Source organism: Anolis carolinensis, chromosome 1 (assembly GCF_035594765.1).
Source record: "Anolis carolinensis isolate JA03-04 chromosome 1, rAnoCar3.1.pri, whole genome shotgun sequence".
NCBI classification, from domain to species: Eukaryota; Metazoa; Chordata; class Lepidosauria; order Squamata; family Dactyloidae; genus Anolis; species Anolis carolinensis.
In genome coordinates this window covers 123633004-123656964 of record NC_085841.1, presented here as the reverse complement: position 1 = coordinate 123656964, position 23961 = coordinate 123633004, and the positions used below count along the sequence as shown (strand labels likewise).

Genomic DNA, 23961 nt, shown 5'->3' with positions numbered 1-23961 from the left:
TGCCTGTCAACAAAAGTCCATGCAATTTTCTGCACTCACTAAGAAGGGAATTACAGAGTAAGAATGGTCACCAAGAAGACCTTTCCTTGGACTCCCATCAGATATGACTGTGAAGATGGAGGAATTGTGAGAAAAGGTCCTTTTGGGAATCTCAAGGCTTGAGCGGGCTCCCATGGGAAATACACTTGATCACAGGCCTGTATAACTTGTGGCCCCCCCAGATGTTTGGGCCTCCAATTCCCAGAAGCCCTAGCCAGCTTGCCCAATGATCAGGAATTCTGGGAGCTGAAGCCCAAAACACCTGGAGGAGCACAGGCTGTGCAGGCCTGCTCTATCAGATAGCTTAGACCTAAGCCTTATCAGGTTTCGTAGGTCATTACTAGGTATTGTTGGTGATAAAATATGAAAATGCAGTCCTCAAAATGCAATGTGTATTTTCAATTACTTTCCCTGAGTTTCAGCATTGTCTCTTTCGAGTTACCTTTTTTAGACTAATATTAGAGCATTAGAATCTGTATCTGTCTGGTGGTAAATTAGTAGTGTGAAAGGGTTATTATTACAGCTTACAGAGAAACTTAATAGTTCATGTAATGGCTCCCATCTCATCTCATTTGTCTCTGAGAGATGATGACCATCATTATGTCAAGATGACAGGTAGGGGTGATTATTTTTTCCTGTGACTTTTCCCCTACTCTGACAGGAATAATTATTTTTCTTTTGCTTCCTGTCATTTTGAGTTCAGTCGATCTTTCTTTGCAGGTCCCAACATAACTACTTGCGGATCACACGTATCCTGAAGAGTCTCGGGGAACTTGGATATGAGAGTTTCAAACCCCACCTGGTGAAATTTATTCTTCACGAGGCTCTTGTGGAAGACACCATCCCCAACATTAAGCAGAGTGCTTTGGAATATTTTGTGTATACCATAAGGGACCGGAGAGAAAGGAGGAAACTCCTACGCTTTGCTCAGCAGCACTACACACCTGCTGACCACTTCATATGGGGGCCACCGAGGAAAGAGAAGCTGGAAGGAAGCAAATCAAGTAAAAAGCTGTCGTCGCCAGTTCTTCTTCGCACCAGCTGTGCTTCTAAGCATAAAAAGGCAAAGGACTGCAAGAATGCCTCCACAGTTTGCAACTCAGGCGGTAAAACATCAGATGAGAAAAGAGCAGAGCGCACTAAAGATGGCGAAGACTGTGATCAGAGTGGCAAGTGTACCAGCAGCAGTCCCGAAAGGGCGAAACAGAGCAGTGGTGAAAAGAACAATGATGTTGAGTGCCACAACCCCAAACAGGAAGAAACTGGCAGTCCTTTGAACTCAAAGGAGAATGCTTCCCATTCCAAAAAACTTAAAGGCAAAAACGAAGACAATCTTATTCAGGACTGTAAACATTCCGAAACCATAGAAAACGACTCCAGTGACAGTAAAAACAGTTCAACAAATACATTGGCATGTCTACAGGACAATGTAGGTAAGGATCCAAACCCAGTGGAATTAAACACGAAAAACAAAGACGACTGTCAAACATAACTCAAATGACCCAGTTGCTTAAATCTTCTTCTGAACATGACAAAATGGTGTCACCCTCACCTGTACGAAACAAAATGAGCAATTTCAACACTGGGTCCAATATTGAATCTATCAGCTTAGTCTCTGAAGGGTTATGTCTCCTTTATTTGACTTGGTTTACTGTTTGCAGTTTTCAAAGCTGTGTATTAAGCTTAAAAAATATCTGCATAACATTCAAGCCTGACAGAATTCATTTGTTAAGACCTCTCTATGAAAACTCCTATTATTGATTATTATCTCCCTCTTTGTTTCATATCTTTTTTTTCTTTTTAAAAATGTAAATTGTTTATACCAGCTAGATTTCTAGGGAACCAGGGTCAAAATATCTCTCCAGTAGAAACATGCTCAGCATGCTATTTTTTTCAATATCTGCTATTTTTAAAAATCAAAATGATTTAGGTTTGGATTTCACCTTCATATGAGTATAGAGAGCTGGTTTAGGCCTTGAGTCACATGAAAGAGTGAGGTACATTTTCTTGGTCCCAGTTCCCCACTTGGAAATGAGACTAACAATTTGCTTCCCAGAGTTAGTGTGAGAGTCAAATATAACAGTGATAGAAAACCTCTGCCTGCATTTTAAAAGCACTATAGAATTGACTTGTAGTAGGACTCATACACCAACATCCGTCATGCCAACATCATCACACACCTTGTCACTTCCTTTTTCCTTGGTGAATTCCTTCAATGACAGATCATGGATAATGGGCTAGACTATGTTGCATTCAATTTTCCATGTTTTATCTGCCCTCCATTTGTTACTTAAACTTTTCCCATCCATCCTGTTTTCCTCTTTTCTTGCAGTTGGCATACATCCAAAGAAATCAGGAGAGGGCCTGCCCCCATGTCTATTTCTGTATTTAGGACCACGATAGGAAGAGATAATTTTCTTGAAGAGATAATAAAGTCAGGAAAAGGTTAAACATTGAAGAGACAAAGAATTGATGGTTGACAACCCTTAACGGTTAAGAAAGAAGCAATATTTCAAAGTTGACCTTTCTTCCTAGATTCACTGGTGCAGTTTGAAGAGCCTATGTGCAAAAGGGAGAATTCAGCTTTTTTTTTCATTCTCCCCCCAGCCCCTCTCTAAAATTCTTACATCGTCTTGCAGTACATAGAGAATAGCAAGGAAGTAAAAACATGAAAGCAAACTAGGATTTGCAAACCAGATCCAGATAATTTTCTATTGCCTTATAAGTTGTTTTGTTCTTCTCTAGAAAAGGTAAGATTTCCTCCTTCATAGATAGGTAGACAAATATGACAAGTTCAAGACATGAGTCTTGCCTCCCTGAACCTGCCATGTGTTACACTGCTGATACCAAACTAGAAGTACTCCTTTAAAACAAGTGAAGAATGCTTGTCTGAAAGAATTGAACTTTGGCAAATAATCATCATCATCAAAATCTGTATTTTAAATATGGGCATTCATTTTAAGCTTAGTGGTGAATGGCTGGTTTGCCACCCAAATTGGACAGCGCATGTGCCACTGAAGTTCAGAGATCCAAATGGGGAGTGCAGTCATCCATGAAGGGTGGTTTGCATGTGGGTCACGTATTCCTCAGCCCTGGGGTGAAGTACTTAGGTGGCCAGAGTGGGAAGTTTTGAGACAGATGGGACTAAGAAGAATTTGCGAAAAGCAGGAAATACACTTTATACACAGACCAAAATAATAGGCTTCTCCTCATGAATTACCTAAACCAGTGGTTTTCAACCTGTGGGTCCCCAAATGTTTTTGGCCCTCAACTCCTAGAAATCCTAACAGCTGGTAAACTGGCTGGGATTTCTGGGAGTTGCAGGCCAAAACACCTGGGGACCCACAGGTTTAGAAGCACTGATCTAAACATAATACCAAATGAAAACATGTCTACCCCTTCAAACCTAGATTTTCCTTGCTAAATTATAAGAGGTTTTTCCCAAAAACAAGGTGCAGATGTGGGGTGAAATGTTTATCTGCATAGCTTCTTAGTGTGCACATTGGGTGAAGAAAGCCAATGTTAAGAGTAGGAAAGATTTGTATCTGTATGTTGTTCTTTTCTCCCCATTGCTATTTTGAAATGCTCTTAAAGCATATAGTTTCATATACCTGCCTTCTGGGAAACTACATAGGGGTGGGAACCCTAACCTATTCTAGAGACCTGTATCAGTGCTTCCAGCATGACGGGAGTTACATCACATTGCTTTTCAGCCATTTATTTATTTATTTGCAAGTATATGTGCACATTGAAGTTTTGGGAGCAAGTTGCTATGAAAAAGTTAACATTTTTTTAAAAAAATTCTGGGAGTTGAAGGTGGTCTCCTGTGGGGATTGGGGACTCTTGTGGAGGATTTGGAGAGGACACATAATGGAGTCTCAGGGGCTGACACAGTGCCACTCTTGTTGAAGTCATCTCCCCACATTAAAAAATGCTACTCTTTGAAGGACTCTGAGGTAGCACTGAAGAAGGAAGTTTTTAATTTGTACCACACATACATGATCAGTTGTTGAAAGCAAATAAAATGCAAAAGCGCTTCTGGTTCTGTGCTAGGAGGCACTTTACATACCTTTACAGCTCTCATTTTTACAGGTGTCATGTGAAAACAATATGCATGAGGTAGACTCTTTTAAATTCCAGTTATCCTTTTTTCCCTTACCACTGATTTTGCAAGAATGCTAACTTTGATTCAAAATGTATTTGTATTGGACTATCAGTGGACTGTTTCAAAGCACAGAAGCAGTTGTGCTTTAAAAAGCACACATTTTATTTTTCTTCTTGTCAACATAAAAATATCATTAAACCCCGCTTCTTTTTCTGGAATTCACTTGAGCAGATGTCCCCCAGGCAAATGGAACATAAAGAGGAAAAGGAGGAATTGTAGACATTCTACAGCAGTGGTTCCAAACTTTTACCTTTCTGATGCCTTGCTTTTCTATCTCCCAAATTCCTTGACCACTGGCATTGCTGGCAGGGACTTTGGGGAGTTGCAACCCAAAACTTCTGGAAGACCAGACACCATTTTTAAGTTCATAGACACATTATATGAGGCTGGGCAATTCACCAAGCACAATTCATGTGTAAAGTCAAAGAGGTCTTTACTGAATGACCTTGTCCAATGATCCATGTGTGGAACAATGCTCGACACATTTCAGATCCTTTTTGTCCCAGGTAAATTCTGAGTTGGTAGAGATTCCAAGATGACTGAAGACATTCTTGAGTAACAGAATACATGTGGAACAGGCAGAAGATGCAGTCCCACACTTGGCTTTGGATTGGAGCAGCTGGAGCTCTAGTGGCTGAAATGAAAGAGTTGACTTTTAAATGTTGGAAGTCTGGCATGGAATTAGCCCCCTATTTCTTAAAATAGATTTTCCTCCACCTGGTGATCTAAAGTATTAGAAGACAGTGGCTATCATTGGAGAAGTTGGAGAAGACTATCCTCAGGGCAGCTTTTTTTTTTTTTTTGAAACTATGAATTAATACTAGGCCAGTGACATGTCTCAGGATTCCAACCGTACATCAGTAAGATCAGGTTCATTCAAAGTTACCCAAAAGAGTGAACTGATGAGCATGTATAAGAAGCAAAACCAAAATGGATATAGGATATAGGTCAGAATGGATATAGGTTGATGAATGGCTATTTGTTTATTTCTTATTTATTCAAAAAGCCTGGTTCATTTTCATGTATCAGAGTTGGCCTTCTTCAGAAGCTAGAGATAAAAATACAAATGTAATTGCCTTAAACATATAAAATCCATTTTCTTTCATAAAAGTGGGATAGAAATTAATAATAACAATAACAACAATAATGATCAAGCTTTGTAGCCATATAACAGGAGGATTTAGCAAATGTATAAGGTTTCGGAAGAGTGTAAACCACATTACAATTTTGGAAAAAGCTTATATAATTTGATTTGTTTGGAAAAAGGAAACCAATCTCCGCTACATTGATTACTTACAATTTGCGTGATGTTAGCAGCCTACAAAGATTTTAAACCCTATAAAAAACACTTTTTAAAAATGTGTAATTCTTATATTGGATTTGAGAGCAAAAAAATTCTACACATCTGATTCTGCCAGTAATAATAATTCAACTGACTTTTTGTGTGAAATGACCTCTACCTGCTTACATATGTGAAAGCAGATGATGATAATGATGATGATAATGGTGATAATGATGATGATAAAAACTTTATTTGTATTCCGCCCTATGTCCCTGTGGGGACTCAGGACAGATTCCAACATACAATGCTAACATTCAATGTCTCCATTAAACAAACAAATACATAAAATCCCAGAGAAATCTCGCATATGGAAATAACATTAAAAGCCTAACATCAAATTGAAACCTAACCTCAGTAAATTAAATCTAACATCAATAAATTGAACGATGTAGTCAAATAAAATCATATAATAGCATAAAATCTAAGCAAACATCTACATGAGCTTACAACAGCCAATTAGAGTTCAAAAAACAATGTGGGTTGGTTGTGTAGTCAAACGATAAGTCATCGGGCGGGCATGGACTAGGAGAGTCCAAATGCAAAATAGTTCTCAACCAGGGGCCCAGTAGTGATCTCTCATTATCTAATCCTCCTCCTCCTCTATATGCTAGTGAGCAGAGTAGGTCAGAGTTGTTTTTTGAAAGAGAGGAAGGAGGGGGGCAGCTTTATTTCTTTAGGGAGGGAGTTCCAGAGGTGGGGGGAGACCACAGAGAAGGCCCTCTCTCTCTCTCTCTCTCGTTCCCTCCAGCCGTTCTTGAGATGGGTGGGACTGAGAGCAGGACCTCTTCTGCAGTGCCCGGGCTGGCTTGTAAGAGGAGATGCCTTCAGTCAAGTAGCCTGGACCCGAGCCATTTAGGGCTTTAAAGGTAATGGCCAGCACTTTGTATTTAGTCTGGAAGCAGACCAGCAGCCAGTGGAGCTGCTGCAACATGGGAGTGGATCTCGCCCTGGATGGGCTCCTGTTAGTAATCTGGCTGCCCATCTTTGAACCAGTTTTGAGATGTCCCTGTTTATGAGGATTTATTATCTTCCTGCAATATCTGCCCTTTCTCTCATGATTTGGAAGACCTGGAAGGAAAGATGATATACCATACCTGTCATGTATGACAGAGCCAGAGACCCTTGTGTGCTCCTCCCTCTTAATCACTGGTGGTTTTTTCAGTACCATTTCTTCCCCAGCTAATATCACTCCTGAGTTTCATTTACATTTGTTTCTTGTATTTTTCCCCAGAAAGAAACTCCTTATCTTGACACTTCAGTATGTGACATGATAAATAATGATACATGCTATGCATATTATGTTACCTGTGTTAACACGTAACAATGTATTTTTAAAATACTCTATTGTAGGATATGCTTTCAGTTTTAAAAATTGTATGAGTAGATGCTTTGTTTTGTATTTTTATTTACTTGAAGAAGTGGTAAAGTGCATTGATCTGTAATCCTTACGCATCCTAGTCAAACTTTCACAAATTTGAGAATATGTTTGACATTTCTGCTGCCCACTCTTGCACCATGGAGCACACTGATGTCAGTATATACACCTGGTAGATGTATTTATTACCCATGCTAGATGAACTTTCAACAGAAAAAGCCCCCTTAAAAACACAAGGATTACTTCTGAATGCACAGTAATAGGCATATAGAGTTTAATATATTTAGGTGGCACCAAGACTTTTTTTTGCAGCTAACTGAATGCATTTTTATTTATGCTGAGGATATCTGCAGTGATTATGGGATCAGTTATTATGTATACGAAAAGGTTATGCTAGTTCTCTTGCATTTTTATCTGGTTTACTTTATTTATTGTTTGATGTACCAGTACCATGTTCAGAACATATACTTTATTTATCATGTCAGAAGCAAACAGAGGTACAATTTTAATGTATTTGAAAAGACAAACAAAGTTAAAAACTAGGCATTATACTAAATGTCCTTTGACCAGTAGCCAGCCACTTGGAGTGCCTCTGGTGTTGCTATTAGAAGGTTCTCCATTGTGCATGTGGCAGGGCTCAGGCTGCGTTGTAATAGGTGCTCTGTGGTTTGCTCTTCTCCACACTCACATGTCGTGGACTCCAGTTTATAGCCCCATTTCTTAAGGTTGGCTCTGCATCTCGTAGTGCCAGAGTGCGTACTGTATACTGTATACATTTAATTTGTTCTCATGCACTGATGGGATTAATTTGTTCTTCCTGCATAAAAAGTACTACTACCATGTTTTGCATAATGTTACATATCATGCTGTTAATAATGTGATCGAGCCTTTTCTTCTCTGCATAAATGAAGCCATTCCCCCAGTTTCTAAATTACTTTGAGGATCCTATAAGAAACAAATTTTCATGATAATTAGAGGTTTATTTTGTGTCTGATCTCTTTCAAAGCAGCAGTACTTTAAGTGGTAGTCTGTGGAGAAGTGCCAGTCACCAAAACATTGGCTACCTGGTGCATGTCTGGGGGGGGGGGGGGGGAGGAACATTTGTTGCTGATGGGCACAAATATGGTACTGATCCCTGGCACCATGGGGCGGGAGGAGATTTTCAGTCTGCCATATCAGATAACTGGAGATGTACTGATCTAAACCGTCATTTGCACAAGTGTCTTACCAGCTGAATCATTACTCATTTACAATGGCTTGAGTTATTTATTACAACATTCTTGAGTAAGGTTTGGTGCCAGTCCTAGAGGAGGGTAGTTGAAACTTCAGCACTTACATTTTTGATAAATTATGAAAGCTAGCTTTCTGTGCACAGACCCTGTCCTGTGGTATTTGAGTTTGCATCCCGTTTTTTTTAAGGATAGGAAAGCTTCCTCACAAACTGCTAAAGACAGCTCTTTCCTGTGATAATGGTGGTCAGTATGTAAAACTGGGTTAACAACTTGTTGAAATAATTGTTTTGCATAAACGTATACACCTGCACTCAGTATTAGAGCATTAAACAGAGTTGCCTTGTTTGTGGATCTACTCCTTCAAAAAGTAGAATGTGTATTTGCAGCTGCAGCTTGCAGGATTTTGTCCTGTGGTGACACTTCCCAGCCTTGGGATCCCCTCGAGTGAATGCCATATTGATAGAAGTGTCCATATCTTAAGTGCAATGTATGAATGCAACTTTGTGCATGAATTGCTTCCCTACCAACCTGCATACTGCACAACATCAGGCTGTGTCACATATTATACTGCTTAATAACCCATATACTCAGGGTAACATAAAGCACTTGCATCAACTTCAGAAGTCAGGTGGCCATCTCGGGAGTTCATTGGTAAATGATGACAGCAGCTTGAATTAAACAAGGACTATCGTAATAATGTGTGGCTCTGTAATATCTTTTTATTGTATATGTATTAAAATTGCCACCATTAACTTCATATTTATTTGTGAAATATGATCCGGTAAATGTAACACAAATCACTGGAACACAGGCAACAACTGCATAAAATAAAGCTTATTTGTTGAAGCAGACTTATATCTTCTTTTTTCTGCTGACATTGGTTTACCCAAAGGAAAAAATATCTCTGAATTTACTGCATTATAAAACTTAAAAATTAGTTTGTGACATTGCTTAACGTCTGGATCTTTGTGACAAAGTGGCATGTTTAGGTACTTTATGGGGTGAAAACTTCCTGGCAGTCACCTTATTTGAAGGATGGTGGAAAGCAGGTGAGTAATGCTTAATGCAGTTGAAAATACCCAATAAATGTTTTGCTTCTGTTTATAAAAATTACTAGCATAAAAATGACTAGCAACAGAATATTATTTCCAACGTTGTCCCTTCCTCTGGTGGAAAACTTTTCAATCCATCAATAGAAAGCATGGATAAATTACTTCAATGATTTACCATCACATATTCTGCAGTCCTCACCTGCTTTGAGTCTCCTTTGGGAAAGAAGTGGTATATAAATACACAAATGCAGTGGAACCTTAAAAGCATCCCTATCAGCCTGAGTTTCACTTTGACATATGAGCAGCATTTTGAGTTAAGCGTTGCACCAGAGGGAGTACAGGGCTTTAGGGCTTCAAGGGAGCAGCCACCGTACCTCGTGCTCTTGTCCACTTTAGGAGATTGCTTTCCACTTTGCTCTTGTCTGCTTTGTTCTTGTCTGCTTCTGAATTTGGATTAGTTGATTTTGTGTGTTTTTTATTCCTGGGCTGTATGGCTTCATGAAGAGAGAGGGCAAGAGACACAGGCTGGGATGAGTATAAAGAAAATGATGCCTTTGCCTTTGTGCTTCCTAGTCACAAATGTGTGCTTCTACCATTTTAAAGTTGATCTTTCTTTTTTATTGTTCCATGTGAATGTGCTATTTATACATTATTTGTTATTTATAAAGTACATTTTTATTTAATAACATGTAACAAAAATTTGAGACTTTTTTGGAGTGCTCTAACGAATTCATAGCATTTCAATGGGATAATGAGATAAGAGTGATTTAGAGCTCAGTCACAGATTGACTTAAACTCTTAAGGTATCACTGTACTACTACTATTAATAATATTAATCTGCCCCAAAGGATCAGAGACTTTTGGGAACACCATAACTTCACAATGGTTAAATATTTCACATAAATATTTAATTGCAGCAGGTATTGATAGGAGCATATCACTCATAGAAGATGACATGTACAAGAAGAATCATGCAGAGGGTGAATACTAATAGTAATGTGGTTTAGTTGAAGCTTCTGGCATATGATCGAATCTCACAGCAGTCTAACTTTTGAAAAAAGTATTCACTGGCTCAGCAAATGACATGCCCTCTTTCCTTATAAATTCAGATTCTTCCTGGGGCTCCTTTACTTGCTTGCCTATATCTTCATTTCTTGGTTATCATAGAGGAGGGTTGATACCCCTGTGGAGTTTGTTTTGTTGTCTGAGCCCCTGTTCAGAGGATTCCACCTCACTTTCTGTCTCTGTGAAAATTGGATTTTGAAAAATTTGGCTTGTTGTGGAAACAAGGATTAGAGACAAAGCTTCAGTGGAGACCCCTTTTCCCCATGATAAGTCTTTCACGAGTAGGAGTAGATTTCTCTCACTTCCTGTTGTCTCTCCCCTAGTCTGTCACGACCCAGGCTGCAGAGCACCAATAACCATACACAGAGGCCAGAATCTATCTAATATCTTTATTAAGGAAATATATAAAGTCAATAAAAATAAGTGTAGAATGTAGTTCAGAAGAAGACCTTTCAGGAAAGGTCAATTATAGTCCAGGAAAACAATGTCCAATATAAAATATTAAGGTCCAAAGTTGTAATCCAATAACCGAAACACTCACTTTGCCAAGCAAAGTGAGGGGAGATGACAAGGTTCTTAGTCCAAGGAACTTGAGGCAAGGCTAGGAAGTAAACTTGATTCTTGGAACACAAGGCTTGATACAAGGCAGCAAGGAACGAGGAACAGGGACAAAATCCGTGGTAAAATACTTGGCAAGGTCCTGGAAGACAAGGCTGAGTCCTAGGAAGCAAGGCAAGGTCCGTGGAGGTAAACAAGGCTGGGAACGGGAACGAAGGCTTGGAAACAGGAACGAAGGCTTGGAAGCGGGAGTAGCGCTGTCCACACACAACCTACTCCAGTTGCTGACGAATTGACTCCGCAAGATTCCTTCGGGGCAAGGAACCTAAATAGGGTCTCGTTTTCCCACCAAAGAACACTTCTCTGGGGAATCAGAACCGAAAGTCAATCTCTGTGTCCAGATGCATGACTCCCTAGAATTTCTCATGGAAGCAGTCTTAATCAGCTGAATGCCTGGCTGCGATTCTCAGGCTTCTGCGATTAGCCTGCTGAACTCCTTTTTGTTGTTGATAATAACTACGGCGAGAAAATGGGGGAGATTCTGACTCAGGGCTTGTTTGGCAGATTTCTGGAAGGCAAACCTCTTGCAGGTGCAAGGGCTCCAATTCAGGCTGGGAAAGTTCCAATTCTGACTGAAATGGTGGAAAACCCAAGTTTTCCTCTTCATCTGTCACAACAGCGCTAGGAACGGGACTACATGGCCCATGAGTCATCACACTATCCCCCTCCTCAAGCCCCCTCTCAAAATAGGGCTCTCTCCCCGAGGCGCGAGGCCGCGGCTTGGTGGGGTAGGTCTGATGGAAGCGGCGGGTTAAATCGGGGGCATGGACTGTGGAAGCGTCTTCCCATGAGCGTTCCTCGGGGCCAAAACCCACCCAGTCAATGAGATATTGCAGGCGGCGGCGGTGAAAGCGAGAATCCAAAATGTCCTGAACCTCGAACTCCTCCTCCCCATCCACCAAAACAGGAGGGGGGGCCGGCCGGTCTGCATCAGGGCGCACACCATCCGCCGGAAGGAGCAGGGAGCGATGGAACACTGGATGAATGCGCATAGAGCGCGGAAGTTGGAGTTTGAAAGTCACGGGGTTAAGTTGCGCCACCACCGGATAGGGACCAATGAAACGGGCATCTAACTTCCGGCAAGGGCGATGGGAGGGCAAAAAGCGAGTGGACAGAAGAACCCGGTCTCCTACCTTGATTTCGGGGCCCGGCTGGCGATGTTTGTCAGCGTGGCGTTTATAGTCCTCCTTGGCTTGGTCTAGTTGCTGGAGCAAAAGTTGTTGCACCGCTGTGAGTTCCTGCAGCCAGTCCTCTGCTGCGGGAACTTCTGAGGTTTCAACAATAGAAGGGAAGAAACGTGGATGGAAGCCGTAGTTTGCAAAGAACGGGGTTTCTTTAGTTGAAGCCTGGACACCATTGTTATAGGCAAACTCTGACAGCGATAACAGGGAAGCCCAATTGTCCTGCTGATAGTTTACATAACAGCGAAGGTATTGTTCCAGAGTGGCATTGGTGCGCTCAGTTTGCCCATCCGTTTGGGGATGGTGAGCCGAAGATAAACGAGAGTCTATGCCCAATAGTTTTTGTAGTGCTTTCCAGAAACGAGAGGTGAATTGAGACCCACGGTCTGTGACCAAACTCTTGGGCAAACCATGCAATCTGAAAACATGCTGAAGGAAATAATCTGCAGTCTCCTTGGCCGTGGGGAGGCCATCGCAGGGAATGAAATGGGCTAGCTTGGTAAAAAGATCCACCACCACTAGGATCGTGGTGAATCCACAGGAAGGTGGTAGATCAGTGATAAAATCCGCAGAGATTATTTCCCATGGGCGAGATGGGGTAGGAAGGGGTTGCAGAAGCCCTGAGGGCTTCTCTCTTCTTGTCTTGGAGCGCTGGCATACTGGGCAGGAATTGACATATTTTTCCACATCCTTGCGGATCTTGGGCCACCAGAAATCTCTTAGGATCAAATGCATGGTTTTAAATAGTCCGAAATGCCCTGCTGGCTTGCAGTCGTGACACAGACGAAGTGCCTTTTCCCTGCCCGGTCCTGGAGGGATGTAGACATGGTTTCTATAGCAAAGTAACCCATCCTTAAGCGAGAAGGGAAACTGTAGTCCTTGGCGAAGTTGGTCCTGAGCCCAGGCATCTGCTTGTTGACTGGCCCTGATTTCCTGAGCACAAAGGGGCCCTGGAGTAGAGGGAGCTGAATCAATTAGAGTGGATTTGGTATTTCCCACAGTGAGCGTGGCAAAGTTCTCGGGCTGCAGCAGTTGGGATTCAAAGGTCTCTTTGCGCCCTGCAGCATATTCCGGTTTCCGTGACAGTGCATCTGCTTGCTTGGTCTGGGCTGGGGTTACATAGTGGATTTGGAAGTTGAAACGCTCAAAGAATAAAGCCCAGCGTTGTTGCCTCTGATTTAGCTTGCGGGCAGTTCTTAGATGCTCTAGATTCCGATGATCAGTATGGACCTCAATGGGAAATTTGGCCCCTTCTAACCAATGTCTCCAAGTTTCAAAGGCTGCCTTTATGGCCAAAAGTTCCTTTTCCCAAATAGTATAATTTCTCTCTGGTGCGGTCAGTTGACGGGAGTAAAAGGCACAAGGGTGAAGATGATCTCCCACTGGTTGTAAGAGTACAGCCCCAATTGCCACATCGGAGGTGTCCGCCTGTACGACAAAAGGGGTTTCAGGATCTGGGTGTTGAAGGATTGGCTGGGACGTGAATAGTTTCTTTAGCTACTGGAATCCTTTCTCTGCTTGCTCTGTCCAGCGGAAAGGCTGCTTCCCACGGATGCAGCTGGTGATTGGATCAGACCAGCGGGCAAAGTCTGGAATGAACTTGCGGTAGTAGTTCGCGAACCCCAAGAAGCGTTGCACCTCTTTCTTGTTGGTTGGCGCCCGCCATTCCAATACTGCTGAAACTTTTGCCGGGTCCATGGTGAGCCCTAGTGGCGAGACACGATATCCCAGGAAATCTACCTCTTGTAGATCAAAAGCGCATTTTTCCAGCTTGGCATAAAGTCCATGATCCCGCAATCGTTGTAACACCATTCTAACGTGGTTCTCATGTTCTGATGGTGATCTAGAAAACACCAAAAAATCGTCCAGGTAGATAATCAAGAAACGGTCTAGATAATCCTGAAAGATATCTTTGACAAAATGTTGAAACGTTGCGGGAGCTCCACACAAACCGAAATTCATGACCAGGGTTTCGAATAAACCGAATTTAGTCTGGAAGGCGGTCTTCCACTCGTCCCCTTCCCTGATGCGAACTAGATTATAAGCTCCTCGAAGATCCAGTTTGGTGTAAATCTTGGCCCCTCGAAGCCGGTCTAATAGGTCCGAGATTAAGGGCAGGGGATACCGGTTTCGCTTAGTGATATTGTTCAATGCTCTATAGTCCACCACCAAGCGTAGGTCCCCTGACTTCTTTTTTACAAACATCACTGGGGAAGCGGCTGGGGATTGAGAGGGTCTAATAAACCCCTTGCGGAGGTTTGTCTCTAAAAACTCCCTGAGAGCTTCTTGCTCCGGTTCAGTCAGGGAGTAGAGGTGTCCTCGCGGGATCGGGGCCCCCTCCACCAAGTCAATGGCGCAGTCATAAGGTCTATGCGGGGGTAGTCTCTCGGCTTCTTTTTCATTGAATACGTCCCAATACTCTGAGTACTTCTTGGGCAAGGTGATGATGGGTTCAGCGTCTGTGGCATGGCAGACCTTGGCTACAAGACAATGGTTTTGGCAATATTTTGAAGCAAACTGCAGTTCTCTGTTGGACCAGGAGATGTTTGGGTCGTGGAGTGTCAGCCATGGGATTCCCAAAATCACAGGGAAGTGGGGAACCTCGGTAACAAAGAAGGAAATCTCTTCCATGTGTTCCCTTATCCACATTCTGGTGGGTTCTGACCACTGGCTTACTGGACCTGTCTTGAGGGGGCGGCCGTCTATGGCATGCACCACACGGGCGTTCTTGAAATCGTGATATTGTAATCCCAGAGAGTCGGCATACTCTCTATCAATGAAATTGTTTGTGGCTCCTGAGTCTATCGTGGCATGGATCATGACGGGTCCTTTTTTCGCTGACCACAAGGTGACCACTAGGAGAAATAGGACCCCGGTTGGCGGCTCTTGAGTGGGGTTTTTGACCGGGTTGGCGAGCCTCTCTACGCCCGGTCGCTGGCTTCCCCCGCCGGCTTCACGCCAGCCGCCTCAGACGCCTTCGTCTCCGTGGAGGACGCCGCCGCCAGACGGGCGGCGGGCTTCCCTTTGGCCGGGCACTCTCTGGCAAAGTGGCCCCCGTTCCCGCAGTACCAACAGAGATTTAGGCGTTGGCGGCGGGCCTTCTCGGCAGCATCTAATCTGGGTCGCACATTGCCCAGCTGCATCGGCACCTCCTCGCTTCCTCTGGGGTATGGGGCTGGTGGCGGGGGTCTCCACACTGGACGCGGCTGGACGCCGGTGGGAGCGGGAGGTTTCGCTCCAGCCCTGCTGCTCTGGCCTCGGATCCATTGCTTTCTATTGGCAAGCATGACTTCAGCCCGTAAACATTGTTCAATGAGTCCTTCAAGGGAGTGTGGAGGATCCACCTTGGAGATTTCCTCCAGCATCTCGATGTTGAGACCCTCCCGAAATTGTCCTCTGAGGGCTATGTCGTTCCAGCCGGTGTTATGGGCCAGCACTCGGAACTCGGCTATGTACTGGGACAAGGGTCTGTCCCCTTGGGAGAGGCGCCGGAGTTTGTGGCCGGCTGCCTCCAAATTGTCTTCGATCCCCCAAGTCGCCTTAATGTGATCCAAGAAGTGTTGCGCTGATCTTAGATGTGGGGAGACTTGGTCGAACAGTGCCGTCGCCCAGTTGGCCGCTGGCCCGTCTAGGAGACTGTAGATCCACGCCACCTTGATGTCTTCTTGGGGAAACTCGGCATTACGGGCCTCTATATAAGCCTGGCATTGGCGACGGAAAACATGAACCTTAGAAGCTTCTCCAGAAAACTTGGTTGGCAACGCCAGGGCCGGGAGACGGATTCAGCGTTCCTTCAATCCCCTTATTTCTCCCTCCTGCGCATTGAGCTTATCACGGATGCGGTCCACTTCATCCTTTCGATGGTGTAGCTGAGTGGCTGGGCCCCCGGTCCGGCTCCGGTAGACATTCTGGCCTAAGTTAATTGGTGCTTAGGGTGGCGGAGTCAAACTGTCACGACCCAGGCTGCAGAGCACCAATAACCATACACAGAGGCCAGAATCTATCTAATATCTTAGACACATAGTCTTAGCTATGAGTCATTCATAACTCGGATGTTTGTAATTCAGGGATAGACTATTCTTGTTTGGCCTAAATCGTTATGGGTATATCTACACTGTAGAATTAATGCAGTTTGTTACCACTTAAATGTCATGGTTCAATATTATGGAATAATAGGAACTATAGTTTTAGAAGGTATTTAAACTTTTCTGCCAAAGAATGCTGGTGCCTCGCCAAACTATAAAACACATGATTCCATAGCCTTGAGCAGTTAAAGTAGTGCCAAACTGAATTAATAACACACCATTAGAAACTTGCTATAACTAGCTATTGGATTATGTCCTGAAGGTTAAAAAAGTGGGCATAATACTGCTATAGTATCATAAAGCAAACCTTCACCATTTAATATAGGTTATCTGTAGGTCTTGTCCTTTACAGAATACATTTCAATACAGTGTCTATTTGAAGGGCTAGTCTGACAAAGTGTAGCTTAAAAGTAAAGACCAAGGTAACAGCTGGATACTTGCATTGATGGAAGGAGGTCTGGAAGTTAGGAGTAACATAGAGAGCTGGGTATGTGTAGAGTAGAGAAAGTTAAGAGGCAGCATGATTGCTATGTTTAAATACGTGAAATAATGTCATATTAAAGATGGAGCAGGATTGCTTTCTGCTGCTCTAAAAACTAGGACATGGAGGAATGTATTCAAACAGTGGGAAAAGATATTTGAAGATTAGAAAGAACCGGTGGCACAGTGGGTTAAATCTCTGAGCTGCTGAACTTGCTGACTGATAGGTCGGCAGTTTGATTCCGGGGAGTAGAATGAGCTCCTGCTGTTAGCCCCAGCTTCTACCAACCTAGCAGTTCGAAAACATGCAAATGTCAGTAGATCAATAGGTACCCCTCCAGCGGGAAGGTAACGGCGCTCTATGCAGTCATGCCGGCCACATGACCTTGGAGGTGTCTATGGACAATGCCGACTCTTCGACTTAGAAATTGAGATGAGCACCAGCCCCCAGAGTTGGACACGACTAGACTTAATGTCAGGGGAATACCTTTAGCTTTACTAATGATAAAAGCTGTTTGACAGTGGAATATGCTGCCTTTGGAGGGTGGTTGAGTTTCTTTTTTGGAGGGTTTAAGCAGAGGCTGGGCAATTGTCAGGAGTGCTTTGATATTGTGTTCCTGCATAGCGGGGGGCTGCACAGGATTGTCCTTGTGGTCTCTTCCAGTGATATCATTGTCTGATTATATTCTATTAGTCAATCTCAGAGGAGACAACTTTCCCATTGTCATAATAATGCCTGCATATCCTCAAACTGTGTTCCAGAAAGCAGGGAAGCCCCTTAGAATAAGGTTCCTGGTGTCACAGAGGGCTGGAAGGGGAAAAGATGAGTTGGGTCTTTGTGGGAAGTACTCCCACCAGAGTAAGGACCAAATTGTACCCTCGCCCCAGAACCATAAAAGGGACAGCCAAGGTCTTAAATCTTCCCATCTACAGTAGCATCTAAAGAGCAAACTGAGCAGGCACACGGAACACCTGCGTGTAGAATACCTCACTGTGGTGAAATGTACTGAATTATATGAGGTGTCTAATTAAATTATAGTAATTATGTGTGCATTTGCAGTTTTCAAATTGAACTAGCAGATGTAGATCTATACCCTACAATTTTGGTGAAACATTTTCTTGTTTTAAGGAGCCACTCCCTAAATCCATTTTTTTAACCTCACCCACCTCTACTATTCTTGTGTACAATTAAGGTAATAATTTGTGAATGATGTGTGCTGCTATTATGATATACAAAACTTTGTAAAAATGTTAACTTTTCAGGAAAATAAATGAATTCCACATTCATTTTCATTAGATGAAGTCAGTATTTGCATCTGTGTTTCATATCTGAGAGTTCATCTAAGGAAATTTAGATACAATTAAACTGCAAGGAATAAACTAGTTTGAAATATATTGACCTTGCTCTAGATATCCAGAGATATTTGTTAGGATCTCTCTTCCTCGGCCAAGAAAATGACTGGCAGCTTTCAGAACTGGAGATACCAATTATCTATTCAGCTTTGCAGATGTAAGTACGAACTTCCAAACTTTGTGGCAGTCTCACATACATTTAAATCCACACAAAGAAAAAATTGGCCGCACACTAATCACTTATGTTTTCAAGACAAAAGTATCTTAGTCAGTATCCTGTTTTTTTAGGAGCCCTTGATCGCGCAGTGGGTTAAACCACTGAGCTGCTGAACTTGCTGACTGAAAGGTCAGCAGTTTGAATTTGGGGAGTTGGGTGAGCTTCCGCTGTTAGCCCCAGCTTCTGCCAGTCTAGCAGTTTGAAAACATGCAATTGTAAGATCAATAGGTACCGCTCCAACAGGAAGGTAACGGCGCTCCATGCAGTCATGCCAGCCACATGACCTTGGAGGTGTCTATGGACAACGCCGGCTCTTCGGCCCCAGAGTTGGACATGGCTAGACTTAATGTCAGAGGAAAACTTTTACCTTTAATATCCTATTTTAATTGATTTATAAATTCATTTTAGAATTGCTTTTAATCCTGAATGGCTTTTTCTTTCCTTCCATTGAGCAACTTCATAGTGGTCAGTCATTGTAGTAGTGTCATGTGTATCAAGAAATAGGTATGTTTCATGAAGCAAAGAAGTGAGAGAGCAAAAGTTGCATTTGCAATGTGAAAATGCCGTTGTCACATGAAATGTATGAACCTGTCCTGAACATGATGTTCTTTTGCAGTACAAAATGGCAAGATGGTCTGCATGCTTGTTGGAACCATAAACACAATACAGTAGATGTTGGAACCAGTTTCTGGTTTTGTGATGTACTGTGTAATATATTTTATTACTCTGTGACTATATAGCTACCTTCTGCCAACTTGTATAAACAACTTCAAAAATTATGGCTTATGGCACTTATTGTTATAGCCCAAAGTAAAATATGAAAAACCTCTGAAGTGGCAATTTAACTTCAACTAGATATTATGTGGGTATATGACACATGGATAGGTTTCTCTGTGGAAGCAGTTGGACAATTTTGTCTATGACTGCGCTCATTTTAAGATCATAGAAGTGAAGTTGCAATTGCACAGTCTTGGACAATGACAATCCCTGTTCCCATTAAAACCGATGGTAGTGCTCTCTATACATTCAGTTGCACATTTAGTTGCATATTATCACCATTCATTCAAAAGATCATGTAGGACAATTATTCTATAACCCCTACTGCAAAGATTTATGCAGTCGGTTTATGCAGTCGGGGCGGTTCAAGTGGTAAGCAAACTATGCATTTGCGGAAGGCGCAATCCTCTAGGGGGTGCAGTTGAGGCGCATCCAGGCACCCAGACTCCAGCTGTAAAAAGAGGGAGGAAGCAGAAGAGGGCTCTCTGCTGCCAGGAGGAGGGAAAGGGTGACGGCGGGGATCGAACCTGGGGCCGCCTCTCGCTGCGCCGCTTCCAGGGCTTCCCGGAGCTTCAAGCAGGGCCTGCACGGGGGCTGGGCGATGGAGGAGGCCGGGGGCTTGGCGAAGGCAACGTCCCTTCCCTCGCCAAACCCTAGGCCTCCTCCGTTACTGCAAGGGAAGAGGCCGGGGGCTCGGCGAGGAGAGAAGCGGCAAGTGATTGGTTTGGGGGGGGGGCAACAAAAATACTGCTTGCTTACACTTGAAAAGTACCTAGAGCCAGCTCTGTACACAACCATAATGCAGGATCTCAGCCACGGTAAATTACCTTTTGTTTCAACTATGTTTTAGCAAGGCAGTTAATGTTCCAGATAGTCCAGGTGTGCACTGTGTTTCTCCTGCAAACCTCAATTTCCCAGTCTGTTCTTTTTAAAGAAAATGGGACAAAATTACCAGCATAAAAGCTGGAGATCAAAGTTCATCAGGATAAAAAGCTGCCCTTCCACAGCAAAAGAGAACATTTAAGGGAAGCTGATAAAGTGGAACTGCTTGAAACTTATGTGGGCCCCATCAGCATCTGTAGCTTAACTGAAGCAGCTGGTGGATGCTTCCTTGGTTTTCTTTGGAGAACAGTATAAGGCAGCAAGTTCCTGTGGTTTGTATCACTTATTCTTACACCAGCTGACAGTTCTCTGTGCGTCTTATCCGTGGTTATCTGGAAAGCCTGAAAATCAGCCTTTTAAAAAGTACCAGCTAGAAAAAGTGCAATACCCTCAACTCAGAAAAAAGAATAGGGCCTCACTCTTACATCTCCATGGCGTAGTATGAATATCTGCATGCAGACCAATTCTAGGCAGAGCCATATATTCTGCCCTGACTTACTGGAAAGCCCTTGAAGCTGTTCCACACAGCAATTCCATGCATTGTTCAATGCAGATAGGCATCCCCACAGCCAGATGCTAAATAGTTAGAGTAGTGCTGCGATTGCAGCAGAGCCTTGGTGGATATCATCATTTCATATCATTTCGTTTCTGGCTTTGTGAACGTAAGCAGATACTTCTGCAATCCTGCTTGCAAAGCATGGAATGATTGTGCAAAGCGATTTCTGGGGATTTGCAGTATGTGGGGACTTGGGGGCAGAGGGAGAAAGGGAATACCATCCTCTGCCATGCCTCCCACCCCCAAATATCTATACACATAACAACATCTTAGACATGCAAATATCCCTAAAAGAATTCCAGAATCTACTTGTTAAATTTTTGAACGTACAGTAGAGTCTCACTTATCCAACATTCTGGATTATCCAACGCATTTTTGTAGTCAATGTTTTCAATACATTGTGATATTTTGGTGCTAAATTCATAAATACAGTAATTACTACATAGCATTACTGCGTATTGAACAACTTTTTCTGTCAAATTTGTTGTATAACATGATCTTTTGATGCTTAATTTGTAAAATCATAACCTAATTTGCTGTTTAATAGGCTTTTCCTTAATCCCTCCTTATTATCCAACATATTCGCTTATCCAACGTTCTGCCGGCCCGTTTATGTTGGATAAGTGAGACTTTACTGTACCAAAAATGTGAATGTTTTCCTCTTACTAGCTCTGGATGCAGCTTTTAAAAACACTTTTTAAAAATCTCACATCCTTACTCAAGTTAAAGTTCACTTTATTGCGGTCAATGACCAGCTCATAAGAAGAGGGACACAGTCCCAAACACATCCTTACTCATCTGTAACTATTAAACATTTTCCCTCCTCTTGCATAACAAGGGGATCTGGGAGAGCTATTGTTTTGCTGCATAACAGAGGTAGTAGGGTTTTACCCTGACATTAAGTCTAGTCGTGTGGGGGGTGGTGCTCATTTCCATTTCTAAGCCGAAGAGCCGGCGTTGTCTGTAGACACCTCCAAGGTCATGTGGCCAGCATGACTACATGGAGTGCTGTTACCTTCCTGCCAGAGTGGTACCTATTGATCTATTCACATTTGTATGTTTTTGAACTGCTAGGTTGGTAGAAGCTGGGGCTAACAGCAGGAGCTCACCCTGCTCCTCAGATTCGAACCACCGATCTTTCGGTCAGCAAGTTCAGCAGCTCAGCGGTTTACCCCTTGTGCCATTGAGGCTCCTAACAGAGACTGAGGTAATTTATTTCCGTCTAAGAGCCCAAACAGGGAGCCCTGGTGGCGAAGTGCGTTAAAGCACTGAGCTGCTGAACTTGCAGACCGAAAGGTCCCAGGTTCAAATCCCGGGAGTGGCTTGAGCGCCCACTGTTAGCTCCAGCTCCTGCCAACCTAGCAGTTCGAAAACATGCCAATGTGTGTAGATCCGGCGGGAAGGTAATGGTGCTCCATGCAGTCATGCCGGCCACATGACCTTGGAGGTGTCTACAGACAACGCCGGCTCTTCAGCTTAGAAATGGAGATGAGCACCAACCCCCAGGGTCAGACATGACTGGACTTAAGGTCAGGGGAAACCTTTACCTTGACCTTTAAGAGCTCAAACATAGACTGAGAGTGATCTGAATTACTTGACTAGATAGTAGCATGGCTATTTTCTCTCAGGAAAGTTTTCTTGATATTGCTGACTGACAGCAGTGGGGTATTAGGAAACTCCCAGTGTGAAGGTATAGTAGAAGCACATTTTTGCTGTTACTCAACTCAGAATAAATAAATAAGGCATGCTATGGATCAAGAACCTCGTCTTGCTGGCTGGAATTGATGAGAGTTGTAGTCCACAGCTGGAAGGCAGAGGCAGGAGAGGATGGCTGGATTAGACCAAAGGTCAGGTGAAACACAAAGCTTAGTCTGTCTTTTCAAACATGGGTCCCACTGCTTTCAGTGTGTTCTCCTGCATAAGCTTGCTTAGGTTTGCAACAACAGTTGCTAGCATTGTCACTGGGGTCTTTGCAGGCAAACTATTAAAGCAGTAACTCACTCTTGCTGTTAAGCCTCACTGTCTGCTTTTTTCTTTCTAACAAGCTGCTTCCTGGCGAACATTATGAACCAAGCTTTAGGAAGGCAGGTGATCTAACTTTGAGTCAGCTAGTTCTTCTGAAAACAATAAATGAGAATGGAATGAGCACACCTGGGAAGCTGTCCCAGCATATAGCCTATCAGCTCTGGTCCTACTTCAGTCCCAAAACATTTATTCTTCTGAAGGTCCTCTAATTGAGGAATGCTTGTTCTGTGTCAAGAGAGTAAGAGATGGGAGGCTTTCCCTCCTTTCTGTATAAAGAGAGAATCCACATGTGATGTGACCTGTTTCAACAAGGTGCAATGTGTTAGACTCCAGAAAAAGAACACATCCAATATTTTTTGACATAAAGCCCAGAAAGCCTGAAAGTGTCTCATCAGCTCTGAAGGCTTCACAAACCTGTCAGGAACTATAAACCTCTTTGAAAAGGTTTCTTCGGTTATTTAGAGACCTTTTGACATACCAACTCAGCAGTGGGTGTTAGCATGTACAATTCAGCTAGATCCCCAGGCAGAGCCTTGGAGTAGGGTGCTTCTCAGAAATATCTATTCCTTCATTGTAACAGGAAAGGGGAAAACAAAGTAGGCTTCTCCTTACTAAAGTTTCTGCAAGGATACAGTTCATTTCATGTCTTGTATCAAGCACGATTTGTAAAAAGTAAAGGTTAGTTCAGAGCAATAAAACCTGCTTGCCGTTGTCATGTTACTTGACAGTAAAATCCAATGAATACTCTGATTGCAATAAATGGGATGAAGAGAGCAATAATTTGTCTGGCGATAAGATTTCCATGCCGATCTGGTACTGCTTTTAAAAAGAAAAAAAATGTTTTAAAAAATCTAGAAGACCTACACCCTGTCCTTCCTACATCACAGTGGTGTTCCATAATGACCACAAAAGCAGGTTTTTTTTAGCAACTTGACTTTATCACAAATGGTAAGCAACTTGGCATTTAGGCTGGACCAGCATCTTTGGTGACAGTCCCTATGACATGAAGCCATGTGCATCTTGCAGCTGGTTTGCCTTTCCTTGCATCTTCCTGTCCCTAGTTATGAATAGCTTCCAATCCTGCAACATTCCTGTTACTTACCTTGGTACAATGGGTCTCTTCTGTTTCTGTGCCAGAATGCTAACAGCAACATCTCGATGGGTAGGATTTCCCTTCCCTCTTCCTCTCCCTGCTGCTCCTCGCCATTCCCAAGGTAGCTGTATTCCTTTTATTTCATACTAGCTGTGCCCAACCACACGTTGCTGTGGCTTATGGGAATCATTTGTTAACCAGGCCTCAAAGCCTGGCCGTTTTCTTTTTATGCGAATCCTTGTTTGGTGAGCTGGAATACAAAGGAATAGGTTTGCTGCTTGGAAGGCTGGGTACTTGTGTTCTAGGGGAATGGTTTTTTGGCCAATTTGAATTGCACTGAATAGCCTCGCTGCTTGCAAGCCTGGCTGCTTTCTACATAGGGGCATCCTTCGTTGGCCAGATTGAATGGGACGGAGTAGCCTCA

At 43.1% G+C, this 23961-nt stretch overlaps 1 protein-coding gene across 4 annotated transcripts in view; it reads left to right on the top strand.

The window, feature by feature from the left end:
* Positions 1-23961, top strand: part of ogfrl1 (opioid growth factor receptor like 1) — a 200572-nt gene that overhangs the window by 28627 nt on the left and 147984 nt on the right. For 3 of the 4 annotated variants that reach the window (XM_062981974.1, XM_008118953.3, XM_062981965.1), the window contains one exon: positions 760-9004. The exons of the other annotated variant lie outside the window; for it this stretch is intronic. In XM_062981974.1, the coding sequence (XP_062838044.1) occupies positions 760-1531 (772 nt within the window). In that variant the 3' untranslated portion in view covers positions 1532-9004. Of the gene's footprint in view, positions 1-759; positions 9005-23961 lie in introns of those variants that run through there. 4 annotated transcript variants of the gene reach the window in all.